General features: G+C 42.6%; 2 protein-coding genes across 2 annotated transcripts; both read left to right on the forward strand.

The window, feature by feature from the left end:
• Positions 1-1,542: 1,542 nt before the first annotated feature.
• LOC106303056 lies at positions 1,543-3,093 on the forward strand. Its single transcript, XM_013739421.1, has one exon. The coding sequence runs from the start codon at positions 1,543-1,545 to the stop codon at positions 3,091-3,093; it is 1,551 nt and encodes a 516-aa protein (XP_013594875.1).
• A 9,609-nt stretch (positions 3,094-12,702) lies between these two features.
• LOC106305948 (receptor-like kinase TMK3) lies at positions 12,703-16,110 on the forward strand. The gene is made up of 2 exons (XM_013742379.1): positions 12,703-15,285; positions 15,365-16,110. Exons 1-2 carry the CDS (start codon positions 12,990-12,992, stop codon positions 15,913-15,915), a joined length of 2,847 nt encoding a protein of 948 aa, XP_013597833.1. The 5' UTR covers positions 12,703-12,989; the 3' UTR covers positions 15,916-16,110.
• Positions 16,111-24,243: the final 8,133 nt, after the last annotated feature.

Genomic DNA, 24,243 nt, shown 5'->3' on the forward strand with positions numbered 1-24,243 from the left:
GAGTAACGATGGCTCTTCCTCTGGAGAAGAGCATGAAGCTCCTGAAGTAATGCCGGCGTCCTTCCCTGTGACTCCGACGCCACTTCCACCTGCTTCCATAGAAGCTATCATGGCGCGCCTTGCGCAGCAAGATGCAGCCCAGAAAGCGGTGACATACCAAATCGTGGCGCTCGCAAAGATCTTCACTCCTCTCGCTGCGAACGTAGAAGCCTCGACGGCGCAATACTGAAGACATCTCTTTAACACAGAGAGAGCGACTGGCGAAGCACCGACGCAAGCTGCCGACCAAGACGTCGACGACGACGTGGCCCAAACCTCTGGGGTCTTGACGCGCAAACGATAAACGAGCTCACCGCGTTGAAACAGTCGGTTCTCGATATAAACTCCAAGATTCATCACGTAACTACGTCCGCTCCCCAGATCGAGCAGGTCCTCGCAGAGTCTCTCCGGACACCGTTCACTGAGAAAATAATGAAGGTTCGCCTACGAAAGATGGAAAAGCTCCGTCTTCCGACCTTCAACGGTGTTTCCGACCCTTCTGCTCACGTCACATCCTTCAATATCGCGATGCGACGCGCGAACCTTTCTGGTGAAGAAAACGACGCCGGTTTTTGTCAACTTTTTGTCGAAACCCTAGAGGGCATCGCTCTTAACTGGTTCACCGGCCTTCAGAAGAACTCCGTCGATAGTTTTCACGACCTCTCAACGGCTTTCCTCAAAAATTACATCATGTTCACTCGACAGGAGGCCACCGCCACGGATCTCTGGAATCTCAACCATGCAAACGGCCAAAGCTTGAGGGATTTTATGGAAAAGTTCAAATCTATTGTCTCGAAAGTCGATGTACCGGACCACATAGCCATGGAGTCATTGATGAACACCCTCCATATTAAGTCGCCATTATGGGCTGACCTCTACCGAAACCAAACGAGATCGGTACCGGATGCAATCGCTCGATCCAACAACTTCATTCGAATGGAGGAGGATACCAGAGCTAAGGCGGCGAAAGAAGCAGCGGGAAAATAGACTCCCGCCCGGACGAATGACGCTCGTCATGAACCACGCCAACACTCTACAGGTGGCAAGCCCAACCAGAAGAAGGGTTATATGAATGCTGTGGACGATGGAGAACTCTCAGGCTCCGCCATTGTAGTGCGAGAGAAGGGATGGAATCATTGGGATCGAGACACCAACCAGCAGAAGTCTAGTTCTCCCGAACCAACAAGCTCAAGTATTGCGGAGCCGAGCTAATGGTGCTCTTATCATGAAGTCAAATCACACGACACAAAGGATTGCAAAGTTCTTTACGGACATTTCCTAAAGTCCATCGAAAGTAGGAAAATCGAGATAGAATCTCCTCCGCAAAAGCCAAAAAACAATAAGGGTTGGAGCAAAAACAAAGAGAAGAAGACTCAGAAGTCTCAAGCAAAAGCCCCTCAGAAAGAAGAGCAAGCTAATCCAGAGCGAGCAACAGTAAACAATCTCAACCTCGAAGGTGAATCAACTTATGAAGAACCACCTACGAACCGGCGACGGGTGGAAATGATACTCCCTCGACAGGCTGATTCCTCGGATGACGAAATTCCGCCGGTACCGAGGGACTTGCGCGAAAAATTGGGCAGAAAAACGGATTCCAAGGACTTACGCACCTTTCTGAAGCGGAAGGCCGAAATGGTACAAAAGAACGAGGCGGACGAGTCTAAAGCAAGAAAGACTACCCACATCGGAGCTGCTCCTCACCTTCAACCTCAACCCGCAGATTTACGTGAGCAGATCAACTCCAAAGCCGAAGACTTGCGCGTCAAGCTCAGTCAGCCCAAGCAACATGATTTACGACTGTGCCTTGAAGCGAAACGACAAGCGCAACGAGAATTGATGAAAGCTACGAACACCCCACACCTTAACGTCATAATGGGTGGTTCACCTCCTTGCGGGGACTTGGTAAGAGCAGTTAAAGATTATAGACGACAAGCCGTCACCGCCCAAAAGTGGCCTTCACAAGTCGAAGCAGCCCATCGAATCTCCTTCTCGGCGGCCGACACTCACGGCATCAGCATGCCGCATAACGACCCGCTCCTAATCGATATTGGAATTGGTGAATGCCAGGTCACTAAGGTTCTCGTTGACACGGGCAGCTCAGTCGATCTTATCTTTTGGGACACACTCGACAAAATGGGGATCGACCTACGTGACATGAAGCCCTCTTCACGCCCTCTCACGGGATTCAATGGCTCCTCGGAACAGATGATTGGAACAATTCGTCTCCCAGTTTACGCAGGTGATGTGATCCGCACTGTTAAGTTCTCTGTTATCCGGGCTAAGGCGCCCTACAATGCAATCCTCGGTACGCCTTGGTTACACTCTATGAAAGCCATTCCCTCCACCTATCACCAATGCGTTAAGTTTCCTGGGAAAGATGGAACGACGCAGACGATCCGCGGGGATCAACGAGCTGCAAGAGAGCTACTTATCGCCGCGGTCAAGCTACAACAATCACCTTCTCTCGTCAACACGGTCACCAAACCAATACATAAGATCTACCCTCATACGGAAGAAATCCGTGAGGTTCCCATTGATGAAGCTGACCCATCGAAGGTCGTGCGCATTGGCGCTTATCTCTCTGACGAAATGCAGTCACTAATCATTTCTTTACTCAAAGAGAATGCCTCAACCTTTGCATGGGTAACTTCTGATATGAAAGGAATCGACCCCGCAATAGCATCTCACGAATTAAACGTTGATCCGACGTTCAAGCCTGTTCGACAGAAGAGGCGGATGCTCGGACCCGAACGGTCCAAAGCAGTGAATGAGGAAGTTGACAGGTTGCTCAACGCAGGTTTCATCGCCGAGGTATGGTACCCAGAGTGGCTAGCTAACCCTGCCGTCGTAAAAAAGAAAAACGGGAAGTGGCGCATTTGTGATGACCTCATGGATTTGAACAAAGCCTGTCCAAAAGACAGCTACCCTCTCCCGCCTATCGACCGACTGGTAGAGTCGACTGCCAGCAATGAGCTCCTAACCTTTATGGACGCTTTTTCAGGGTACAATCAAATCATGATGCACACAGACGACCGCGAAAAAAAGCGTTCATAACGGACAAAGGGACGTATTGCTACAAGATCATGCCTTTCGGCCTAAAGAACGCAGGAGCGACTTACCAGCGTCTGGTCAATAGATTGTTTGCCGACAAACTTGGCAACACTATAGAAGTTTACATCGATGATATGCTCGTAAAATCACTTTGCGCCAAGGATCACCTCGACCATTTGCGAGACTGCTTCAAAATGCTGAACGAGTACGGGATGAAGCTCAACCCGGCGAAATGCACCTTCGGCGTCACGTCTGGAGAGTTCCTGGGTTACATTGTTACCCAGCGAGGCATCGAAGCAAACCCAAAACAAATAACGGCAATCCTCGATCTCCCTAGTCCGAAGAATACCCGCGAGGTTCAGCGTTTAACCGGAAGGATTGCGACACTAAACAGGTTCATCTCAAGATCCACAGACAAGTGCCTTCCGTTGTATGAACTCCTACGGGGAAATAAGAGATTCTTCTGGGACGAAAAATGCAAGGAAGCCTTCAATCAGCTCAAGCATTACCTCACGACACCTCCAGTTCTGTCGAAACCCGAGGTCGGGGACATTCTTTCTCTATACATTGCCGTCACCTCCTCGGCAGTTAGCAGCGTCCTAATACGAGAAGACCGTGGCGAACAGAAGGCTATTTTCTACATCAGCAAGCGAATGACAGAACCAGAAACGAGTTACCCAACCTTAGAAAAGATGGCCATCGCCATCATCACTTCGGCAAGAAAACTCCGACCTTATTTCCAGTCGCACACTATTGAGGTACTCTCCAACCAGCCCCTTAGGACGGTAATGCAAAATACCAACCAATCAGGAAGGCTAAGAAAATGGGCAGTGTAGCTTAGCGAACACGACATCGTGTACAAGAACCGCATAGCAGCTAAGTCGCAAGTTATTGTTGCTTTCCTGATTGAGCTAACGTCGGAGCTAGAACAAGATCTCGTGCTGCCAAGTCTGAACTGGATATTGCACGTAGATTGTTCATCCACGAACAAAGGTTCAGGGGCAGGCGTATAACTCCAGTCACCAACAGGCGAACTAATCCGACAGTCATTCAATTTTGATTCTGCGGCGTCCAACAACGAAGCCGAATACGAGTCTCTCATCGCAGGCCTTCGTCTCGCTAAAGCAGTAATGGCTAAACGAGTCAGCGCATACTGTGACTCCCAACTCATGGTGAGTCAATTTCTCGGAGACTATGACGTCAGGAACGATGGGATGGACGCCTACTTGAAACTCGTCAAAGATCTTACGAAAGAATTTGAATTCTTCGAGCTCACGAAAGTCCCTCGCAGAGAGAACGTATGTGCGGATGCACTCGCAGCCCTTGGAAGTAAACTACACGATCAGATGAAAAGGAAGATCCTGATACATAGGATCGAGAAGCCAAGCATCAGCCCAATGACAAAACAGCTTGCCATCGCAGCATCTATCACGAACGTCATGGACATCGACGAAGGGGATCCCCGCACAACGGAAGGTCAACTTGATGATTGGCGAACGGAATTCATCGTTTACCTATCCGATGGCATATTACCCACAGAGAAATGGGAAGCAAGACGACTCAAAAGACGCAGTGCACATTACGTCGTCATGGACGAACACTCCATCGATGGACTGCAACAAAAGTACTCCTTAGGTGTATCTTTGGAGACGAAACAAGGCTGGCCATGGCCGAAACACATGAAGGAGCAGCAGGCAATCATTCAGGAGGACGAGCTCTCGCTTTAAAAGTAAAAAGCCTCGGTTTCTATTGGCCAACAATGAACGCGGATTGCGAATCCTATGTCAAGAAATACGACAAGTGCCAGCGACACGCTTCAACCATACACAGCCCGACGGAATTGCTCCATACCTTGACGGCGCCATACCCCTTCATGCGATGGGGAATGGATATCATCGGGCCAATGCCGAGCTCTCGACAGAAGAGATTCATCCTAGTCTTAACAGATTACTTCACTAAATGGGTGGAAGCAGAAGCCTACGCCAGCATTACCGACAAGGAGGTGCAGAAATACGTTTGGAAAAACATCATCTGCAGGCACGGGTTCCCATATGAGATAGTCACGGACAACGGATCCCAATTTATCTCCCACAACTTCAAAGAGTTCTGCGACAGATGGAGAATTTGACTCAATACTTCCACACCGAGAAATCCGCAGAGCAACGGTCAAGCCGAGTCCACAAACAAGACAATCATCGATGGACTCAAGAAACGACTCGACTTGAAGAAGGGTTGTTGGGCCGATGAACTGGATGGGGTCCTCTGATCCCATAGAACAACACCTCGCGGAGCAACGAAAGCCATCCCCTTCTCGATGGCCTATGGAGTCGAAGCAATGGCACCTGCTGAGGTAAACGTGACGAGTTTACGCCGTTTCAAAATGCCGCAGAACGTCGAACTTAACAAAGATATGCTCCTTGATGCACTGGATGATATAGAAGAAACACGCGACCAAGCGTTGCTTCGTATCCAAAACTATCAGCACTAGATCGAAAGCTACAACAACAAGAAGGTTAAGTCCTGCCCCCTCGAATTGGGAAATCTGGTCCTCCGGAAGGTGTTCGAAAACACTAAGGAATGGAAGGCCGGAAAACTCGGAGCCATTTGGGAAGGACCCTACAAGATCATCGAGGTCGTAAAACCCGGAGTCTACCACCTCGAAACTTCAACCGGCGAAGCGGTGCCGCGAGCCTGGAACTCAAAGCACCTCCGACTCTTCCACAACTAAAAGAACAAGAGCAGATGAACGACCAACGGTCACATTCACTTGCTTAAAAAAAAAAAAAAAAAACACGTCCCCGAGTAAATGCGCTCTCAGCCACTTTTACTCGGAAAACAAAGAACTATGAATGGCTTGATCCTCTACAAAGGAGGTACGTAGGCAGCCTTAATGGGTCCAGCTGTAACAAAAAAAACACACTTCCCCGAGAGGTCGCGCAATCCATGCGATGCCTACATGAGTTCGCCCCGGCATCTCGAGACAAACGTACCGGCACTCGCACCCCACAGCCGAGTATGTCCTGATCAGGCACATACTCGCGGGAATCCGGTCATATCACAGTATTAACTGATACGTCCGAAATGATGACTCCTATCCATTTCATAATTTGCTAAGTAAGGTTTGGCCGACCGAACGCTTAGAAATTACTTTGAGATCGAGTTAGGAACCGTTGTCATTTAAAAAAATTATCTTTCACGGTCTAAAGTTATCCTATTTTGACTCGTATCTAATCGACATACGACATCAAGCAAACGAGGAAACTTGACAAACGACCAAACGACACCTGATCACGAGTTATTAAATTCGCAGCCCGTACGAGTCAACGTTGAAAAACGACTATATCACTATCTCGATACGGCATGAATCACATACTCTATGATCGCTTGCGGTCAAAACATCTACTGAGTTTTCTAAAAACCAGCGCAAAACCTACACCTTTTCGGACCGCAACTCCCCGAGTTATCGAATGCTCAAGAAGCAAGATAAATGAGGCGGAGTTTGTAAAGAAGAAGAAATAGATAAAGTCTTAAACAAACAAAGGACCAAGCTAAGTCAAGTCATACTACATATAAAAAAAAAGCAAGGTTTTTCAAACTAAAAAGAAAAGGAACAACAGAGTCATTCCTCGGGATCTTTGGCATGTTCCTGCGCTACGTCATCACCATCGAGAGACGGTTCAGGAAGGTTGGTGCACACGGGTTGATCCACGTCGACGCTCTCAACACGAGCGGTCGCCTCTCTCCCACGAGCCTCAAGCTGATTCTCGGAGGGGTTAGCTTGGGAACCAATCATCTCCCCACTCTGCACCTTGTCGATCTCCTCGCCAGCGTCACCCTTGTCCGATTCTCGACCCCGACCAACCTCTGAATTAGAAACGGAGGAGTCGGAGATCTCAAGAACATTGCTCCCATCCTGGTTCCCAACAGATTTTACTCCCTCATCAACGGCTTGAGAGTCGAAAGCCGGATCGTCAGTCTTTGACGAATCATCTCCCACAGAACGAGAGGGAGCAGTTGAGGTTCCAGGACGATTAGTAGGACTTTGGAGAACTCCAGCAGTCCTCGGATCAATCAAGCGTATGTTGGACCCATTCAGATTGATTCCCACGAAAGCTCGCGTGTCGACGAACTAAGAGTCGAGGCAAAGTGGAGAAAGGACCAAACCAGTCTCTGGGATCTCACCGGGATCAAGCTTCAAGGCTTCCTCTTCGAACTGTTTCTCTCAGGCTGCGAACATGTCAATGGTCTCTTGAGGGATGTCGCGACCACTAGCCTTTAGAGCCTCGAGGCAGTTCTTAGTCCCGAACGCCTGACATTGAAGCAACCGCGCCGTGTCGAAAGGTCCACAGCGAGTCCACCATTCGCGTTGATTCCCGAAATTCTTGTTGGATTTCGCAATCATCTCGGTCTCGACCCTCACCCTTTCCTTCGTAACCTCGTGAACACGCGAGTCCCTAAGGCGGTCCAGTTCTTTCTTATACTCTGCGACCTTAACTCCCATCTCTTCCATAAAATTGGCCTTCCGCAGCTCCAGAGCTTCGATAGTAGAACGAGCAACGGAAAGCTCCTCCTCAGCTGCATCAGCTCGTTCTTTTTGAGCTTTCCTCCGAGAAACCGTGTGGTCTCGCTTCTCGGCCATCCTCTCGAACTCCCCTTGCCATTCCTCCTTTTTTCGGCGGAGAAGTCTACTTTTGCTCGCCACTGTCTTCTTCAGCTTCTCTGACTCAGCAAGCGCTTCTTTCAGTGCAGAGTCATATTTCTCAACAACGAAGTTCGAAACCCCGTCGCACTGCGAGACACGAAAACCAAAACACTTAAGTAACAAAATAAGTATCTAGGGGAAGAGACGAAAGAGGAAGAGACGAAAGAGGGAGAGACAAAAGAGCCGAAGGAGAGTCTTACCAACAACTTCGTGCGAGCAGCATCAACGTACTCATCCTGAAAGATCAGGTCAGCAACCGACGGAAAGGGCTTTGGGCCGCACTTGATCTAACTAACCAGTTCCGTGCATCTGTGCGGAGCGTAGATGAGATGAGTTGGCCCGTCATACTCGAATGAAACACGGTCAGGAAACTCGACTCTCAGAGTCTTCCTGACGACCGGAATACCACTAGTCGACGAACCGGGGACCGACGCCCCATGGTTTGATGGAACAGCAACAGAGGGAACCTGGCGCTTTGTCGTCCCCTGCTCACCAGTTTGCTTCGACTTTTTCTTCTGAAGCGGAACCTCGGGCAAGACGTTCCGAGGTTCATCCGCTAGGGCCAAGTAAAGAGAGGGCCCGTCAGTCGGATCAGATGGAGCCGAGGAGCGAGCAACTTCGGTACCTTGATTCGTGACGTTCCCCTCCAAAGATGGTTGCTTCTTCTTCTTTCTCCTCTTCGTCGACGGCTCCGCAATCTCTGAAGGATCACCTTCTTCTGGAAGAGTCTCGAGATCATCATTTACAGAAGGCTCATCACGAGACCTTTTCTTGCTCTTCTTCTTAGGAGCAGCGGCAACAACACCAGGCGAGGATTCGTGATGGTCAAGACTCGCGAGGGTCATGTCATTAGCCACTAACTCATTAGAGGTACCGACGGCTCAGCATTTGACAAGCCAAGCTCTGCTGCCATCATAGCACTCAGATCCGGAAGGCCCCTCATCCTCCTTGCTGCGTTGATCTTCTTCTGCTCTTCCTTGGTGAACAGCGTGATCCGTCTCTTGGTCTTGTTAGCCGAGGGAAGGTAACTCGAATCCCAATCCCCTGCAAAGGATATACGGAAAGAAAAGACTCATTTCCCAAGGAAAGAGTAAAAGTCCATGATGGAACAAGGAAAAGAATGGGTTTACTCTTGGAAATACGATCGATCGAACGGCGAACCCTTTCCCAAGAAATATTTTCCCAGTGCTCTTGAGCGAGTCTCGCGACAGCACGAGCGCCCGCAAGAAATTCTTCCGGATATTCGCGAGAAGTCGGATGGTCAGCTGCAAAGAAAAAAGACAACGAAAATAAACGGCAGTCAGTATACAAAGAAATGATACGAGTTAACGAAGGTGTTCTACCAATCAAAGTGTTCCATAAGACACGGTAGTCATCGTCTGGAGGATCCTCGAAGGCAGAATCATCGCACTTAATGAAGAAATAAGACCTCTGCCAATCGAGCGTCTTATTAGAATGCCCCCCTATCACGTTGTAGCTTGGTCGCATTTTTATCGATAGAAGGCCATCATCCAACGAACTGACGGACATCAACTCTTCGAAGGCACGAACGCTCAGTGAGACATCGATCTCGGCAGCTATAACCATCAAAGCAACCGCAATACGCCATGAACCGTTCAAAAACTGACTTATCGCTGCGTCTTGGTGCCTCGCATATGCTGTGACTAGTCGAGGAATTGGGAACCAAAGCTTTGTATCGTCTCGAAAATAGGATTCGTAGACACACTGATGAATTGGGAACCAAAGCTTTGTATCGTCTCGAAAATAGGATTCGTAGACGCATTGATACCCGACTGGCGGTGACCAAGGCCTTTGGCTTGCCGAGGGAATCAAGAAGGTCACCCCTAATCCATGACGTTCCCTCATGAGCCTCTTCACGCTGTTAGGAGTTGACTGTGTCTTCATGACGTTCTCCCAAGCCTGACCACTCACATCTGGAGAGCGCAAGAACTCGGGAGCTATCGCGGACAGTTCCTCGAAGATCTCTCCAGGGTAGTAGCACGTCGGCATATAGTTAACGGGAAGGACCCCATCTCTCACACCGCCAGAGCCGTCTCTCTCGCAAGCCTGCGGCTCGGCTGGGTTTCCCCTTACTTCTTGCCGGTACGAACGCGCAGACTCGGAGACTAGGATCCTTTGAGATAGATCTAGATTCCCAGTGTCCATCATCGCGTCGTGATGAACCCGTTCGAATTCTTCGAGTGGAACCTCGCTCGCGTCTCTCGAGGGACGAGGTACAGTCGCAATCTCTTTTCATTTCTGTTTACGAGATAACCTCCCACCAGACGACATATCGCTATCTATGTTACAACAACAACCTAGAGAGAGAAGTGGAGAGGAAGAGAGAGAAAGTACTTGAACACGCGAAGAAGAATAGAGGGAGTGAGAAGTAAACGGGTATTTATAGGGAGGGGTTCAGGGCATTCCCCGAGGCGTCATCATTAGGCCTACGTGGGCCTATTTGGGCCTCGAACGAACACTTAGTTTCCCACGAAACCGACGCGTCGCTTCGACTTCCCTCTTTAATCCGGTCCGACCCAGATCGAACCAGCGGTCAAGGTCAAAATCGGTTTAGCCAAAAGAAAACTTGACAAAGCAAAAATACTTAATGGTGCCTCGCGATGCCTGATCTGATGATGTGCCTTCAAGACGACCCATCTGTTCTTCCAAACCATTAACTTTCTAAATTCATCAAGTTCAACAGAACGTTCATCTCGATGAACTGGGGGGACTTACTGTAGAGGGTGAATTCGACCATCCCTCAAGGCCCGAAGAACAGACGGCCCGGCCCACGTAGGACGAAACAACGGCTCGGCGTGGTGGCTCAAAGCGCGTGTCTCTCGGCGTACCATGAGAGAGCTTTTGGTTGATTTCTCGGCTAAGCGTCCCCGACTAAACGGCTTCCCGAGACAGCATGGACTTCTCGGCCCAGCGAGTTAGAAGCCCACAAGGACGATGCACGAGGTTAGTTATATAAGGTGAGGGAGATGTAACGTAAGGGGGATCCGAAATCACTGATACACACTGGGCGGCTAGATTAGGGTTTTACCTTTGTTATCTCGCCTTGTTGTATCTCTCCGGTAAAGCCTTCGAGGCTCCAGTACCTTTCCTTTCACGCATTTCCTTTCCTTGTAACCGACGAAACGTTCTTCCGACTATTAATAAGACGTCTTTGTTTAAACCCACTTCTAAAACTGAACGTTCTCTCGTTTTATACCGTTTTCCGATCAAACAATGTTCAAGAATGTGATTGTGATTGCAAAAGACAAGGAAGTCATGTGTAGGCAAGAGCCTCTGTCGGCTTCATGCTACTACAATATCTGGCCTCTACTCATTGTCCTTGCCTGCAATTTCATCTTACTAGTTTAGAAGAGAACAGTTCAGTATGTCTATAATGATTTTTCTAAACAAACAAACAAAAAAAAAAACAATCGTTATTTACTTCAGATGACAAATAGTTTATATAGTTTTATATTCATTGATATTATTAGTGATAAAGAAGTGAAACAGGTGTTGGTTGATGCCTTAAACGTTGCAAACTAGTTGTACTCACGTAGTCTTTACCATTTTTTTAAGACATAAATAAAGGTGTTCGATCTACCATTTCTTGAAATAAATTTGATTAGCGGTTGGTGCGTATAACGACGGTGTTAGTGTGAGCTACTTACCTTCAACTACTTGTCTACTATTTACAGTAACATATGTGAGTTTCTATATATAAACTTTAATAATCGTACTATATTCTATAAATTGTAGGTTTCAATTATTTTAATGCCGTAACGTATTTTTTTATCAGCGAATACAATACAACAGACATTCAATGCAATAAGAATAGAATAGTTTAGATTACCGTGAAAGTGGTCAGTATTCTCACTATTCAGTACTAAATTCACCAAACGAACATATAAAAGTTAAACGGCGTCAAACCAACAAAAAGAAAATTAAAAGTAAGCGGCGTAAGATAACGACCGTTTATACAATCCGCCGAATATCAAGATAATGTGTGGCTAATATCCTCCGGGTTTCACGGCGTCTGTCTTCACAGTTTCTTTTTGTCAGGACCAATCGCATTTATCTTGTTGTCCAATAATTAGTGCGAAGATAAGACCATTCAAATGACTCATTAAATATTTAATCCTCAGATATTCTTCTTAATTAATTCGTTCAAAGATAAAAAAAAAAGAACAGTAATACCACGATGACTCACATCACAGAATCGTGACTCGTGGATAAAGAAATTAATATATATATTTAAATAAACGATGTATACTAAACTGTCTTTGGTACGTTACGATGATTTTTCCCACTAATTTGACCGTAATTAATATATACACCGTCACCATATTAAATGCCTTTAATAGCCTACAGATACATTTCACGCATTGTGGAGTTTCTCACACAAAAGCTAATACAAGGAAATAATATTCTTTTATATAAGGAAACGGAAATAATGTGTAGAAAAATCCAAGATCTATAGAAAATATTCAAATTATGTAAGACAATCAATATTATCAGTGGTAACGAATAATCCGAAAAATCAATCATAGAGATACAGGCAAGAGAATAATAAATCAAAGACCGTATCATTTCTCTCAACTTGATCAGTAGATTTTTTTGTTTCCTTCTTAGCATTAAATTGGTCAGAGAGCTACCAATTTCATTTAATTAGTCAATCGTATCGATCTTCTTGATTAAAATATGATCCTCTAGGTTACAAAAGAAACATTTCAAACTGTAGAGTAGTAATTTGGTTCTTAGATCATATAAACATAGACTCATATGTTTGACTAGCCGAATTTATACTTTTTTACCACTTAATTACGCCGCGTGACAGCTGTATTCATAACATTTCACCACTTAAATAGGCAAAAATAAACAACGATTGTTATTAATATACACTCTCTCTCTGTTCCACGCACAACACACACACAACACTCTCTCTCTCTCTCTCGTAGTCCCCAGGAACAAAACTTTAATAATTCATTTTTTTTTTTTTGCTGGTTCATCGATTTTTCTCCAGAAGAATAATTTGGAAAAAAAGGCAGTGCTTTTATATCTATCTCCCTACTTTATCTCTCCTCTATCTCCGGCGATTCCATCTCTCAATTTGTCTCTCTCTCTCTCCCCTTTTCTTCTTCTTCAATGACACCGTAAAACCCTAGAAGATAACAACAGTACACTCCACAAGCTCAAAAAAATGACCAGATCTCATCTCTCCCTCTGTCTCCTCCTCCTCTCCTTGCTCAATTTCGCCGCTCCTCAAGACGACGCGACGATCATGCAATCCCTCAAATCGAGCCTGAATCTCACATCGGACGTGGACTGGTCGAACCCCAACCCTTGCGAATGGGACACCGTCCAATGCGACGGGAGCAGCCGCGTCACTCGGATCCAGCTCAAGCAGAAAGGCGTCCGCGGCACTCTCCCTCCGGATCTCCAGAAACTCTCCGAGCTCGTCGTCCTCGAGTTCTTCTCCAACAAAATCTCCGGCCCGATCCCCGATCTCTCCGGGCTCACTCATCTACAGACTCTCAACCTCCACGACAACCTCTTCGATTCGACTCCTAAGAATCTCTTCTCCGGGATGAACTCCTTGCAAGAGGTGTATCTAGACAACAACCCTTTCCCTTCTTGGGAGATTCCGGAGACCGTCAAGGAAGCGACCTCTCTCAAGAACCTTTCTTTAATTAACTGCAACGTCACGGGTTCGATTCCTGATTTCTTCGGTTCCGAGACTCTCCCGAGCCTCGCTTCTTTGAAGCTGTCTCGTAACAATCTACACGGAGGTTTGCCTTCGAGTTTGTCGGGTTCGTCGTTGCAGCAGCTCTACCTCAACGGACAGAAGCTCAACGGATCAATCTCGGTGCTGCAGAACATGACGTCTCTCGTCGAGGTTGATCTCCAAGGTAACGCCTTTTCAGGTCCAATCCCTGATCTCTCTGGTTTGCAGTCTCTGAGGCTCTTCAACGTAAGAGAGAATCAGCTCACCGGTGTTGTCCCACCGTCGTTTACTGGTCTCAAGTCTCTTACTGTCGTGAATTTGACTAATAATTTATTTCAAGGACCCAATCCGTTATTCCAGAAGTCTGTTAGTGTTGATGCGGTAGCGAAAACGAATAGCTTCTGTCTGGATACCGCTGGTGCTCCGTGTGATCCTCGTGTTGAGACCTTGCTGTCTATAGCTGAGTCGTTTGGTTATCCGGAGAAGCTGGCTATGAGTTGGAAAGGAAATGATCCGTGTGGTAGCTGGCTTGGGATTACTTGTTCGGGGAGTAATGTTACTGTGGTTAATCTAGGGAGGCAGGAGCTTACCGGTTCGATATCTCCGAGTTTTGCTAAGCTTGATTCGTTGGAAACTATCAATCTTTCTAATAATAAACTTAGTGGGAGTATTCCGGAGGAGCTTACCACTTTGCCTAAGCTTAGGACGCTTGATGTGTCTAACAATGACTTCTACGGTGGTGTGCCCAAGTTCAGGGAAAGTGTGAATGTGGTGACTACTGGTAACCTTAACATCGATAAGGATGGACCTGTCTCACCGAGTGGTGTAACTCCTGGAACTCATGGAGGGTCTGTAGATAATAGCACTGGTGGTGGCGGTGGCGGTGGCGAAAGTTCTAAGAAGTCAACAAGGAGTGTCAAGATCATTGTTCCTGTGGTTGGTGTTGTTGTTGGTGCATTGTGTCTTGTAGGGCTCGGTGTTTGCCTCTACGCCAAGAAGAGAAGGAGACCCGCTAAAGTTCAGAGTCCAAACACCAACATGGTGATTCATCCGCATCACTCTGGTGACAGCGATGCAGTTAAACTCACCGTTGCGGCTTCTAGTCTCAACAATGGGGGAGGAGGAGGAACCGAGAGCTCTTACAGTCACAGCGGAAGCGCCAACAGTGACATACACGTCGTGGAGTCTGGGAACTTGGTTATCTCCATACAGGTTTTGAGGAGTGTGACGAACAACTTCAGCGAAGAGAATATCCTCGGGAGAGGCGGTTTCGGTGTAGTTTACAAAGGTGAACTCCACGATGGAACGAAAATAGCTGTCAAGAGGATGGAGTCTTCTGTTGTGAGTGACAAGGGACTCGCTGAGTTCAAATCAGAGATAACTGTGTTGACTAAAATGCGTCACCGTCATCTCGTTGCGCTTCTAGGGTACTGTCTTGATGGTAACGAGAGGCTTCTTGTCTATGAGTATATGCCACAGGGAACATTGAGTCAGCATTTATTCCACTGGAAAGAAGAAGAGAGGAAACCTCTTGATTGGACTAGAAGGTTGGCTATTGCATTGGATGTAGCTAGGGGTGTTGAGTATCTACACACGCTTGCTCATCAGAGTTTCATCCATAGGGATCTTAAGCCATCAAACATCCTTCTTGGTGATGACATGAGAGCTAAAGTCTCTGACTTTGGGTTAGTCCGTTTAGCCCCTGAAGGCAAATACTCCATCGAGACTCGTGTCGCTGGGACCTTCGGTTACCTTGCTCCAGAATATGCAGGTTTGAATTTGTTCCCTACCTAACTGTTAATGTCTCATGTTTCATGCTTTGATCGTTTTTGTGGTATTGATTATGGCAGTGACTGGAAGAGTGACGACCAAAGTAGACATCTTCAGCCTTGGGGTTATACTTATGGAGCTGATCACTGGACGTAAAGCTCTTGATGAGACGCAACCTGAGGACAGCGTCCATCTAGTCACATGGTTCCGTCGTGTAGCAGCAAGCAAAGAGAAAGACGAAAACGCCTTCAAAAACGCGATAGACCCAAACATCAAACTCGACGAGGACACCTTATCCAGCGTTGAAAAAGTTTGGGAGCTTGCTGGTCATTGCTGTGCACGTGAGCCTTACCAAAGACCTGACATGTCTCACATTGTTAACGTTCTTTCTTCGCTCACAGTCCAATGGAAGCCCACTGAGGTTGATCCTGATGACCTATACGGTATAGACTACGATCTTCCGCTTCCGCAGGCGGTTAAGAAGTGGCAAGCTTCTGAGGGGCTTAGCCAGACGGGAGATGACTCTGGATCTTCGTCCTCGGTTTATGGAAGTAAAGACAATACACAGACAAGTATCCCGACACGCCCGTCTGGATTTGCTGACTCGTTCACTTCTGTGGATGGACGTTGAAGAAAATAAAAGACTGCGTTTCTCAGTTTCGTTAAAACGTTTTTAGTAGTATAGAAGTAGTAGATGGAGAAGCATTGTGTGAAAATTCTCTTTTCTTGTTCTTTGTTTTTGTCTGAAGCATTTTACTTATGACATCTATTTTCATGAAAACTTTTGGTTTAAGTGTTTATGCAAACATAAAATATCTATACTATACATCTTGCATGTGAAACATGTTATCAAACATTGTATTTGTGAATTATTTACATTGTTTAAGATAAAATCAACCAGATGAATATAAGTACCAATTCTCATCGTGGAATAAGCTCCGAGAAGAGTCCGCCAGTGCTACAGACACGTCTTTTCTGGTTCAGTCAAAGAGTGTTAAGTTGTAGATTTATTGCTTGGCTTACTATGATCACAACATGCTCATTGGGAGATCGGATGTGTGTTTGGAGAAGACACCAAAGCTTGTATCTCGCTTGCTGGAGATAGGATGTGTGTTTGGAGTCCATTAATTATACTTGAACGGTCTCGAGTATAATGTCGCAATACTAAAACCTGAAACTGACTAGACTATCTGCTTTTATGGTACACACAAGAAGAGTTTTCGCGGGAGAATTCACGCAAGTAAGCTTTGTTAGTCTAAGGAATCACACATTCTTATGGGCATTTATTCAAGGGGTGACGAAAAGGAAAAATAAAACAGCTCATGGAGGTCTGAGACTGAATAAATACGACTCACTTCTGATTCTGTAAAAACAGACTCCACATCATCCAAGTTTGTTTCTTCTTCTCCTCAAAACTTGAGCACAATCAGTTTGTTCTACAACAACTTGTTATACATGAAAATGATACAGTTCAAACCACAACAGTCTGCTTTTGAAACGTTTAAACCAACCACTGTTTTGTCTGGGCATTTAGTAGAAATTCATCCAAAGTATAATATATACAATCTAGATTATGTTTAGTTATATGATAATTATTGATAGAATAGTAATACTAAAATTTATTATATAAAATTAGTGATGAAATAAAGTGACATAAAACTATATAGTTCATATGAATTTGATTTATTTATTATAGTATATTTTATAATATGATAAAATTGTATATTGTCATATATTAGCATAAAATTGTTTGTTAATAATTTTATAATAATTGTGATTAGATTTGTATATTCTAATGATTTGATTACTCTATAGCATTTGACTAATATATTTGTTTATTTACAAAATATGTTAAATAGTAATGTTTTTTATTTTATTAAATTAGAGCTTTTATCCAATCACAAGTTATGTTAGCAATTTCTGAAAGTTTAATTTATTCACATTTTAAAATTATATGTTTTCATTTAAGCTTATTGTAAGTTAATAGTATGATAACTGTCAAGATAAGGACGAAATATTTCACTCATCAATGAAATGTGGTAGTAACATTTTATAAATCCAAATGGAAACTGCGAGAAATTTATTGCGCATAAGTAGACGATGATGGTCTCCATACGAATTTGGTGATACCTTATCGTTAGATCTAATTTGCAAAAAGAAAACACATCACCATGGACTTCAAAAGCTAATAATCATCACCCCTAACGAGCCTAGAACTACCGCGGTAAAGATCATCGCTTTGTTACTCTTACCATAAGAAGAACCACTAGGCATGTCCGAAGCCCATGAGTCTAAGATAAAACGTACTCCCCTCGCCGTTATTTCCTTCGAGTTGTTGAAGATTCAAGACATGTTCTTCACTCCAGATCAAGCATTGATCGGAGCTTTCCTCATGTGCATAACCCATACAAGAACAGTTTCCTAGACAAGCTGAGCCGCAACTACCAAGGCTCTTTACCCCCAATACCACTGAGCTGTCAGGTAGCTTTACGTTGGTGAGAGGCAGAAACTTGTTAGTCTCTCGTTTATAGCATTCTAGTAGGTTACTTTTTCTGACACAACACTCCTGAGTAATCCTTCAGGTCCCAATCTTTTCGCGACCAAGGCGTAAACCCATGAGGAGGGCATTGGCAAAAAGGTTGAGACTTGTCATTGCAAATCCCATAGGAGCCACAGTAAGCGTAGACTTGGCACTGTTGTCGAGGCTGAGACAAGATCAGTTTCCACTGATGATCATTGTTGCTGTTTAACAAAGAGGACAGCTTAATCTATCTTAAAATGTCGATGAAGATGAAAGAATATTTGATGTAGTAGGAGTTTAGTTTCTGGAGAATGAAGAACCTGAAGAACAGGAGATATTGAGATTTAGATATTTAAGAGAGAGAAGGAGATAATGATTTTCTTAACATATAAATTTTGGTTACAACACATATTTAAACTAATTTTGATCAGGACATAATAATAAATACATACAACATGCAAGCTTCTTGAGTAAAGAGAGAAGACACAACTTTCAAAGTCATTTGCATGTCTCTAACGGTCGAATGGATACGTTTCTGTGGATGAGTGACTGAGGAGATAGCTTGCTGGATGATTAAGCATGGATAGGTAGATGTGGATGATTCTTCTTCTCAATACTCCCCCTCAAGCTCGAGCATAAGGAATTGTCAAGCTTGGAAAGTCATGAACACATCCCTCATTAAAACCTTAGTGTGCAAAACCTAGTGAGACAAAAACATACTAAGAAAAAAGAGTAGACGATTCATGACAAAGAGGATCATGATCTAGACAAGCCTATGAGTCCTAACCTTGGATGAATGGACTCACAAACTTTGGTGCTTGCTCCTTTGGTGAAGATGTCAGCAAGTTGATCTTCACTCCTTGTGTAGCAAGGCAATATGATTAGTTGCTCCACAGCTTGTCTCACCTTGTGACAATCCACCTCAATGTGCTTTGTCCTCTCATGAAATACTGAGTTTGATGCTATATGATAGCCGCCTGATTATCACAATGCATTGTGATTGGTGTTGTTGTCTCTATGCCCAAATCTCCAAGCAGGTTTCTGATCCAAATAAGTTCACTAGTGAGCTTCCTCATTGCTATATACTCTACTTCAACACTTGAACATGAAACCACCTTTTGCTTCTTGCTCTTCCAAGTTATCAAGTTACCTCCAATGAAAGTGCAATAGCCTGTTGTAGACCTCCTGTCCACTCTATCACCAGCCCAATTTGCATCACAATATCCCACAATCTCTGTGCTCTTGTTGCAGCCTATCCATACGCCTTTACCCAAAGATTCTCTCAGATACCTCATGATCCTTTCCACCATATTCCAATGATGAACTTTAGGTGCTTGCATATGCTGGCTGACTTGATTCACAGCAAATCAGATGTCTGGTCTTGTAATGGTTAGATATATTAGCTTCCCAACCATTCTCCTACAGAGTTTGAAGTCTCCAAATGGCTTATCTTCAATCTCCCCCTCACGCAAGACTTTATATCCTTCTTCAAGAGGTGTCTTGGCTATTCTTTCTCCAAGCTTTCCTGCCTCATTTAAAAGATCAAGCGTGTACTTTCTTTGAGATAAGAAAAGCCCCTCTTTAGAGCGGCACATTTCTATCCATAGAAAATACTTTAGCTCACCCAAATCTTTAATATCAAAAGTAGACTTAAGAAAAGCTTTGGTTGAGATGATACCATCATTGTCACTTCCTGTGATGATAATATCATCAACATAAATCAGAATCACCACAATTCCTTGCTTGCTTGTGAGGGTGAAGAGTGTATGATCAGCTTCAGATTTTACAAACCCTCTTCCAAAGAGAGTTGTACTCAGCTTGTGATACCAAGCTCTTGGTGATTGCTTCAATCCATAGATAGCCTTCTTCAATCTAAGGACGTTCCCTGGTTTCACAAAGTCTTCCATTGCCGGAGGTGGCCTCATATAAACCTCATCCTCTAATTCTCCTTGAAGAAAAGCATTCTTGACATCCATCTGCCTTAATTCCCACTCCAAATTGACTGCTAAGGAGAGTAGAATTCTTATGATGTGGAGCTTAGCTAATGGTGCAAAAGTTTCCAGATAGTCTTCTCCATAGACTTGAGTGTATCCTCTTGCAACTAGCCTTGTCTTCTCCCTTTCTGGTTTCCCATTAGCTAGATACTTGATGGTGAAGAGTAGGCGACCTGTTACTGCTTTCTTTCCTTTGGGAAGCTCAGTTTCATACCAAGTATCATTCTTGATCATGGCACCGATTACATCTCCAACTGACTCTCCCCACTCATCTAGCTCCATTGCCTCTTCATAAGTCTTTGGAATGTACTCTTGATCCAGATTACTGATAAAGACAACATGCTCTTGAGGGCAACTCGCCAAATAACAGGTTGCTTGGATAGGATGAGCCATTGCATTGTTGTTGAAGTATACTTTTGTGTCAACCCACTTGGATGGTTTCTTCATCCTAGTGCTTCTTCTCAAACGTTGAATCTGTTGTTGCATTCCATCTTGATCATGGACATCTGAATCGTGGTTAGCTTCTTCGTGGATAACTTCCTCGCGGATAAATGAATCATTGATAGCTGCTTCTTCGTGGATATCTTCTTCGTGGATAGCTTCCTCGTGAATAACTTGCAAATTAGGTTGATTCCCCTCCCCCCCCCCCTCGGCAGGCTGGACATCACTAATCAAGTTCCTATCACTAATCATGTGATGGCTTGCTCTTGAATCTATAATGATAGGTTTAGAGTCCAGAGAGTATGTATCAGCCTTCTTGGATGAAATAAAGGCTTTGATAAAGGAATGTAGGTCACTCATGGTCGCAGGACCACCAGTGTTGGTTGCACTATCAATACTTCTCCACGTTCCTCCTTCATTTGTACCACCATTGACAGATGAATACATGGTTTTTCCTTGAATTGATGGATGCTCAAACACCTTGATTACACTCTTGGCGAGATTCAAATCACTTCTTCTTCGCATATTGCGATTCTTATGTTGTTCCTTAGCCTTCTTGTACTCTGGAACCAACACCATGTTTGAGTTCTCCCTCATAGAGAGATGTGGACTAGTGGACAATATACTGTTCCTACTGGTTTTAAGACAGACTGGACTTTGATGAAGCATTTCCGGATATGGCTGAAGCTTTCTTGAGTTCCAGAGAATAAGGTAAACTCTTCTACTTTGAGAAAGAAATAGATTTGCGGAAGCTTTTGAGAAGTTCAGGAGCTTACAGCTTTGATACCATGAAAGAATATGAGATGTAGTAGGAGTTTAGTTTCTGGAGAATGAAGAACATGAAGAACATGAGAGAGAGAGAGAGAGAGAGATATTTAAGAGAGAGAAGGAGAGAATGATTTTCTTAACTTGTAAATTTTTGTTACAAAACATATTTAAACTAAGGAGAGAGGGAGAGAGGGAGAGAGGGAGAGAGAGAATGAGAGAATAATTTCCTTAACATATAAATTTTGGTTACAACACATATTTAAACTAATTTTGATCAGGACATAATAATAAATACATACAACATGCAAGCTTCTTGAGAAAAGAGAGAAGACATAACTTCCAAAGTCATTTGCATGTCTCCAACGGTCGAATGGATACGTTTCTGTGGATGAGTGAGAGAGGAGATAGCTTGCGGATAATTAAGCATGGATATGTAGCTGTGGATGATTCTTCTTCTCAATAGAAGAGTCGTGAGATGTTATACGTGGAGTAAGTGAAGTATGACTCTGTCGCGTTGGAGAAAAAGCTGTATAGTTGAGTGAATCGAATATGTTTCTCTGAGGGTTCCAAGGACCACTTCACCAGTACTGAGTCGACTCGTTCCAGAGGACTTTGTAAGCTGAGGACGAGGTTGCCGTCATCGAGCAAAACGGCCTCGTGAGCAGAGGAAGAGTTGAGATCCATTCCTATGTAGAACTTTGTTGATAAAGTTGCTTGTACGACATTCCTATGTAGAACTTTGAAAAACTTCCAGCTGGTTGGAAGAAACCCATTTCGAAAATTCCGTTGGAGGAGACGAGTGACTGGACTCCGGAGAGAGTGGCGTTGCCTGAGATCGTGTCAATAGTGTAGTTGCTGGAGATCAAAGAAGAGACATGGATGCAGAGGAAGAAGAAGGAAGAGAGGACGTAGAAGAACGAAACCATAGAAAAAAACTTTGAGGTGGGGAGAGAGATCGAGAGAATGTCATATGAAGAGTCTGTCCAACTTTTATAAGAGCTACGAATCTTTTTGTCTATGGTCTTTGGTCTATGCTGGTGACTCGTGATGGGACCCGCTGTGAATTTTCTCGTGGGGCTGTTAAGACCAAGAATCTGTGAATCCATAACACGACATAGAAGCTAAGAGAAGGGAGAGACAGTGTTGTTGCGAGACAGCTTGAGTGGAAAAAGTAAGAAAAATATTAGCGAGATAAGGTTATAAGAATCTAAATAACCAATAAAATATAAACACATATCAACGTGAAACCATTTTTTTTTTCCAAGAAGTTAAATCTATAATATATCAAAGTTGAGGCTATAAACCATTAAGGACGTCCACTTAGGATTTAAAACTACCAATCATATTATGAAAAATCAGATTTTAATTTTTTAAAGTTAATATTTCTAAAAACGAAATTAGTCTTCAAAATAAATATTAACATTTTACAACTTACTTAAAAATGGTAACTCTTATAATATTATAGAAATCAAAAGAAAAAGTAATATTCAGAAAATATGTTAATTTTAAAATGGTTAAAATATAAAAGCATTTAAAAACATTTACAATATATAAACTATCAGCGTGATTACAAGTAGTTATTGTTATGGTCGGTTTATGAAGAACAAGCTGGAGGCCTATGTGGACTTCCCGATAGATGGTCTTGAATTGTCAAGCTACATCCCCTACACGAATGTCATAAGACTTATTGTTACATGCTCTATGCGATTAGCAATCACTATGGAAGCATGGGAGAGGTGGTCATTACACTGCATGCCTATGTCCATGTAAGTTGATAAAAATATATATATTATATAAAAGCTTATGCTATAAACGATTGAAGGCGACCACATAGAATTTAAAATGTCCAATGATATTATGACAAATCATTATTTGAAATTTGTTATTTTTTAAAGAGAAATTCTCTAAGATAGTCATTGTTTACATTTTAACCTTAGGGTTAACTAATATAGACCTAGAGTTTAGAGTTAAGGAGTAGAGTTTTGGGAATAGAGTTTCAAATTTTAAAAAATTAAAAAAAAAAATTAAAATTTAAAAAAGAAAATGGGCTATTTTGGTCATTTTTTTTTCTTAAGAGCTATTTTGTGATAAAAACTTAAAATGACTATTTGAGATAATTGCCCTTTTTTAAATGTCAATATTACCAAAAACTGTTTATTTAAAATAAAATATAAATCATTATCAGATAAGGAAAACTTACAAAACTAAAAACAAATATATAAGTTATCATAATGTATAATATATTTTTGAAAATTAACATAAAACTAAATAACTAAAATACTTATTAATTTAAAAATGCAAGAATTCCAAATAAGTATAACTACATAAATTTAAACCATTAATTTTAAAAGTTTAGGTTATATGCTATTGAAAATATTCATAAGTAACATATAATATATATAAGTTTAAATTAACATTATCTATAATTTAACGTAATTTTTTAAATTAACATAAAAGTAATAATAATCAATTTTAAAATGCAAGATTTTCAAACAATTATAACTATTTAAACCTAAAACACTTCATTTTTAAACTTTAGAATATATGCTATTGAAAATATTTACAAATAACATATACTATATATAATTTTATGCCTTACGTTATTGAGAATGTCCATATATTATCTTGAAGCACCAAGAAAAATATATTAATCACCATTTTATATATTACTTATAGTACTTTCAAAAATTATTTCTTTCAAAATAAAAAGGAAATCAATGTAAAATTTAGAAAAATCCAAAATCATTAAAGGAATCATATTGATATATAAACTAAATATTTGGAAGAATAACATAAATTTTACATACAAAATATAATATTAAAAAATAAAAGAATTTTAAATAATAAAGAAAATATGAATCTAAAGCACATATGATTTTAAAATTGAGGCTATATATTATTTAAAGTGTTCACATAGAATTTAAAAATATTATTAATAATATGCCATATCAAAATGTTAATTGATATTTTTAAATATAAAATTTCAGATATTTATTTCCCTCAAAATAAAATTAAATAAGTTAAAAAAAGTATTTTTGCCAGAAATAATTAACTCTATTTTAAACTAAATTTTTGAAAATTAAACACAAAATTTTATCGAACAAAAATAACATTTTTGAAAAGAAATCAATTTTAAAAAATGTTCTAATAATCATGTACGTGAAAGTAAAATAAAAATCAATACAAAACTACAAAAAGGATAAATTAACTAATGTATTAATTATCTTAAAAATTA

The sequence above is a fragment of the Brassica oleracea genome, chromosome C7 (genome assembly GCF_000695525.1).
Source record: "Brassica oleracea var. oleracea cultivar TO1000 chromosome C7, BOL, whole genome shotgun sequence".
NCBI classification, from domain to species: Eukaryota; Viridiplantae; Streptophyta; class Magnoliopsida; order Brassicales; family Brassicaceae; genus Brassica; species Brassica oleracea.

What these genes read in the sequence shown, in the direction of transcription:
- LOC106305948 (XM_013742379.1), top strand. Translation starts at nt 12,990, where the DNA reads ATGACCAGATCTCATCTCTCCCTCTGTCTCCTCCTCCTCTCCTTGCTC. An exon ending in CCTTGCTCCAGAATATGCAG is followed by an intron (nt 15,286 to 15,364) that starts GTTTGAATTTGT and finishes TGATTATGGCAG; the next exon opens with TGACTGGAAGAGTGACGACC.
- LOC106303056 (XM_013739421.1), top strand. Translation starts at nt 1,543, where the DNA reads ATGATACTCCCTCGACAGGCTGATTCCTCGGATGACGAAATTCCGCCG.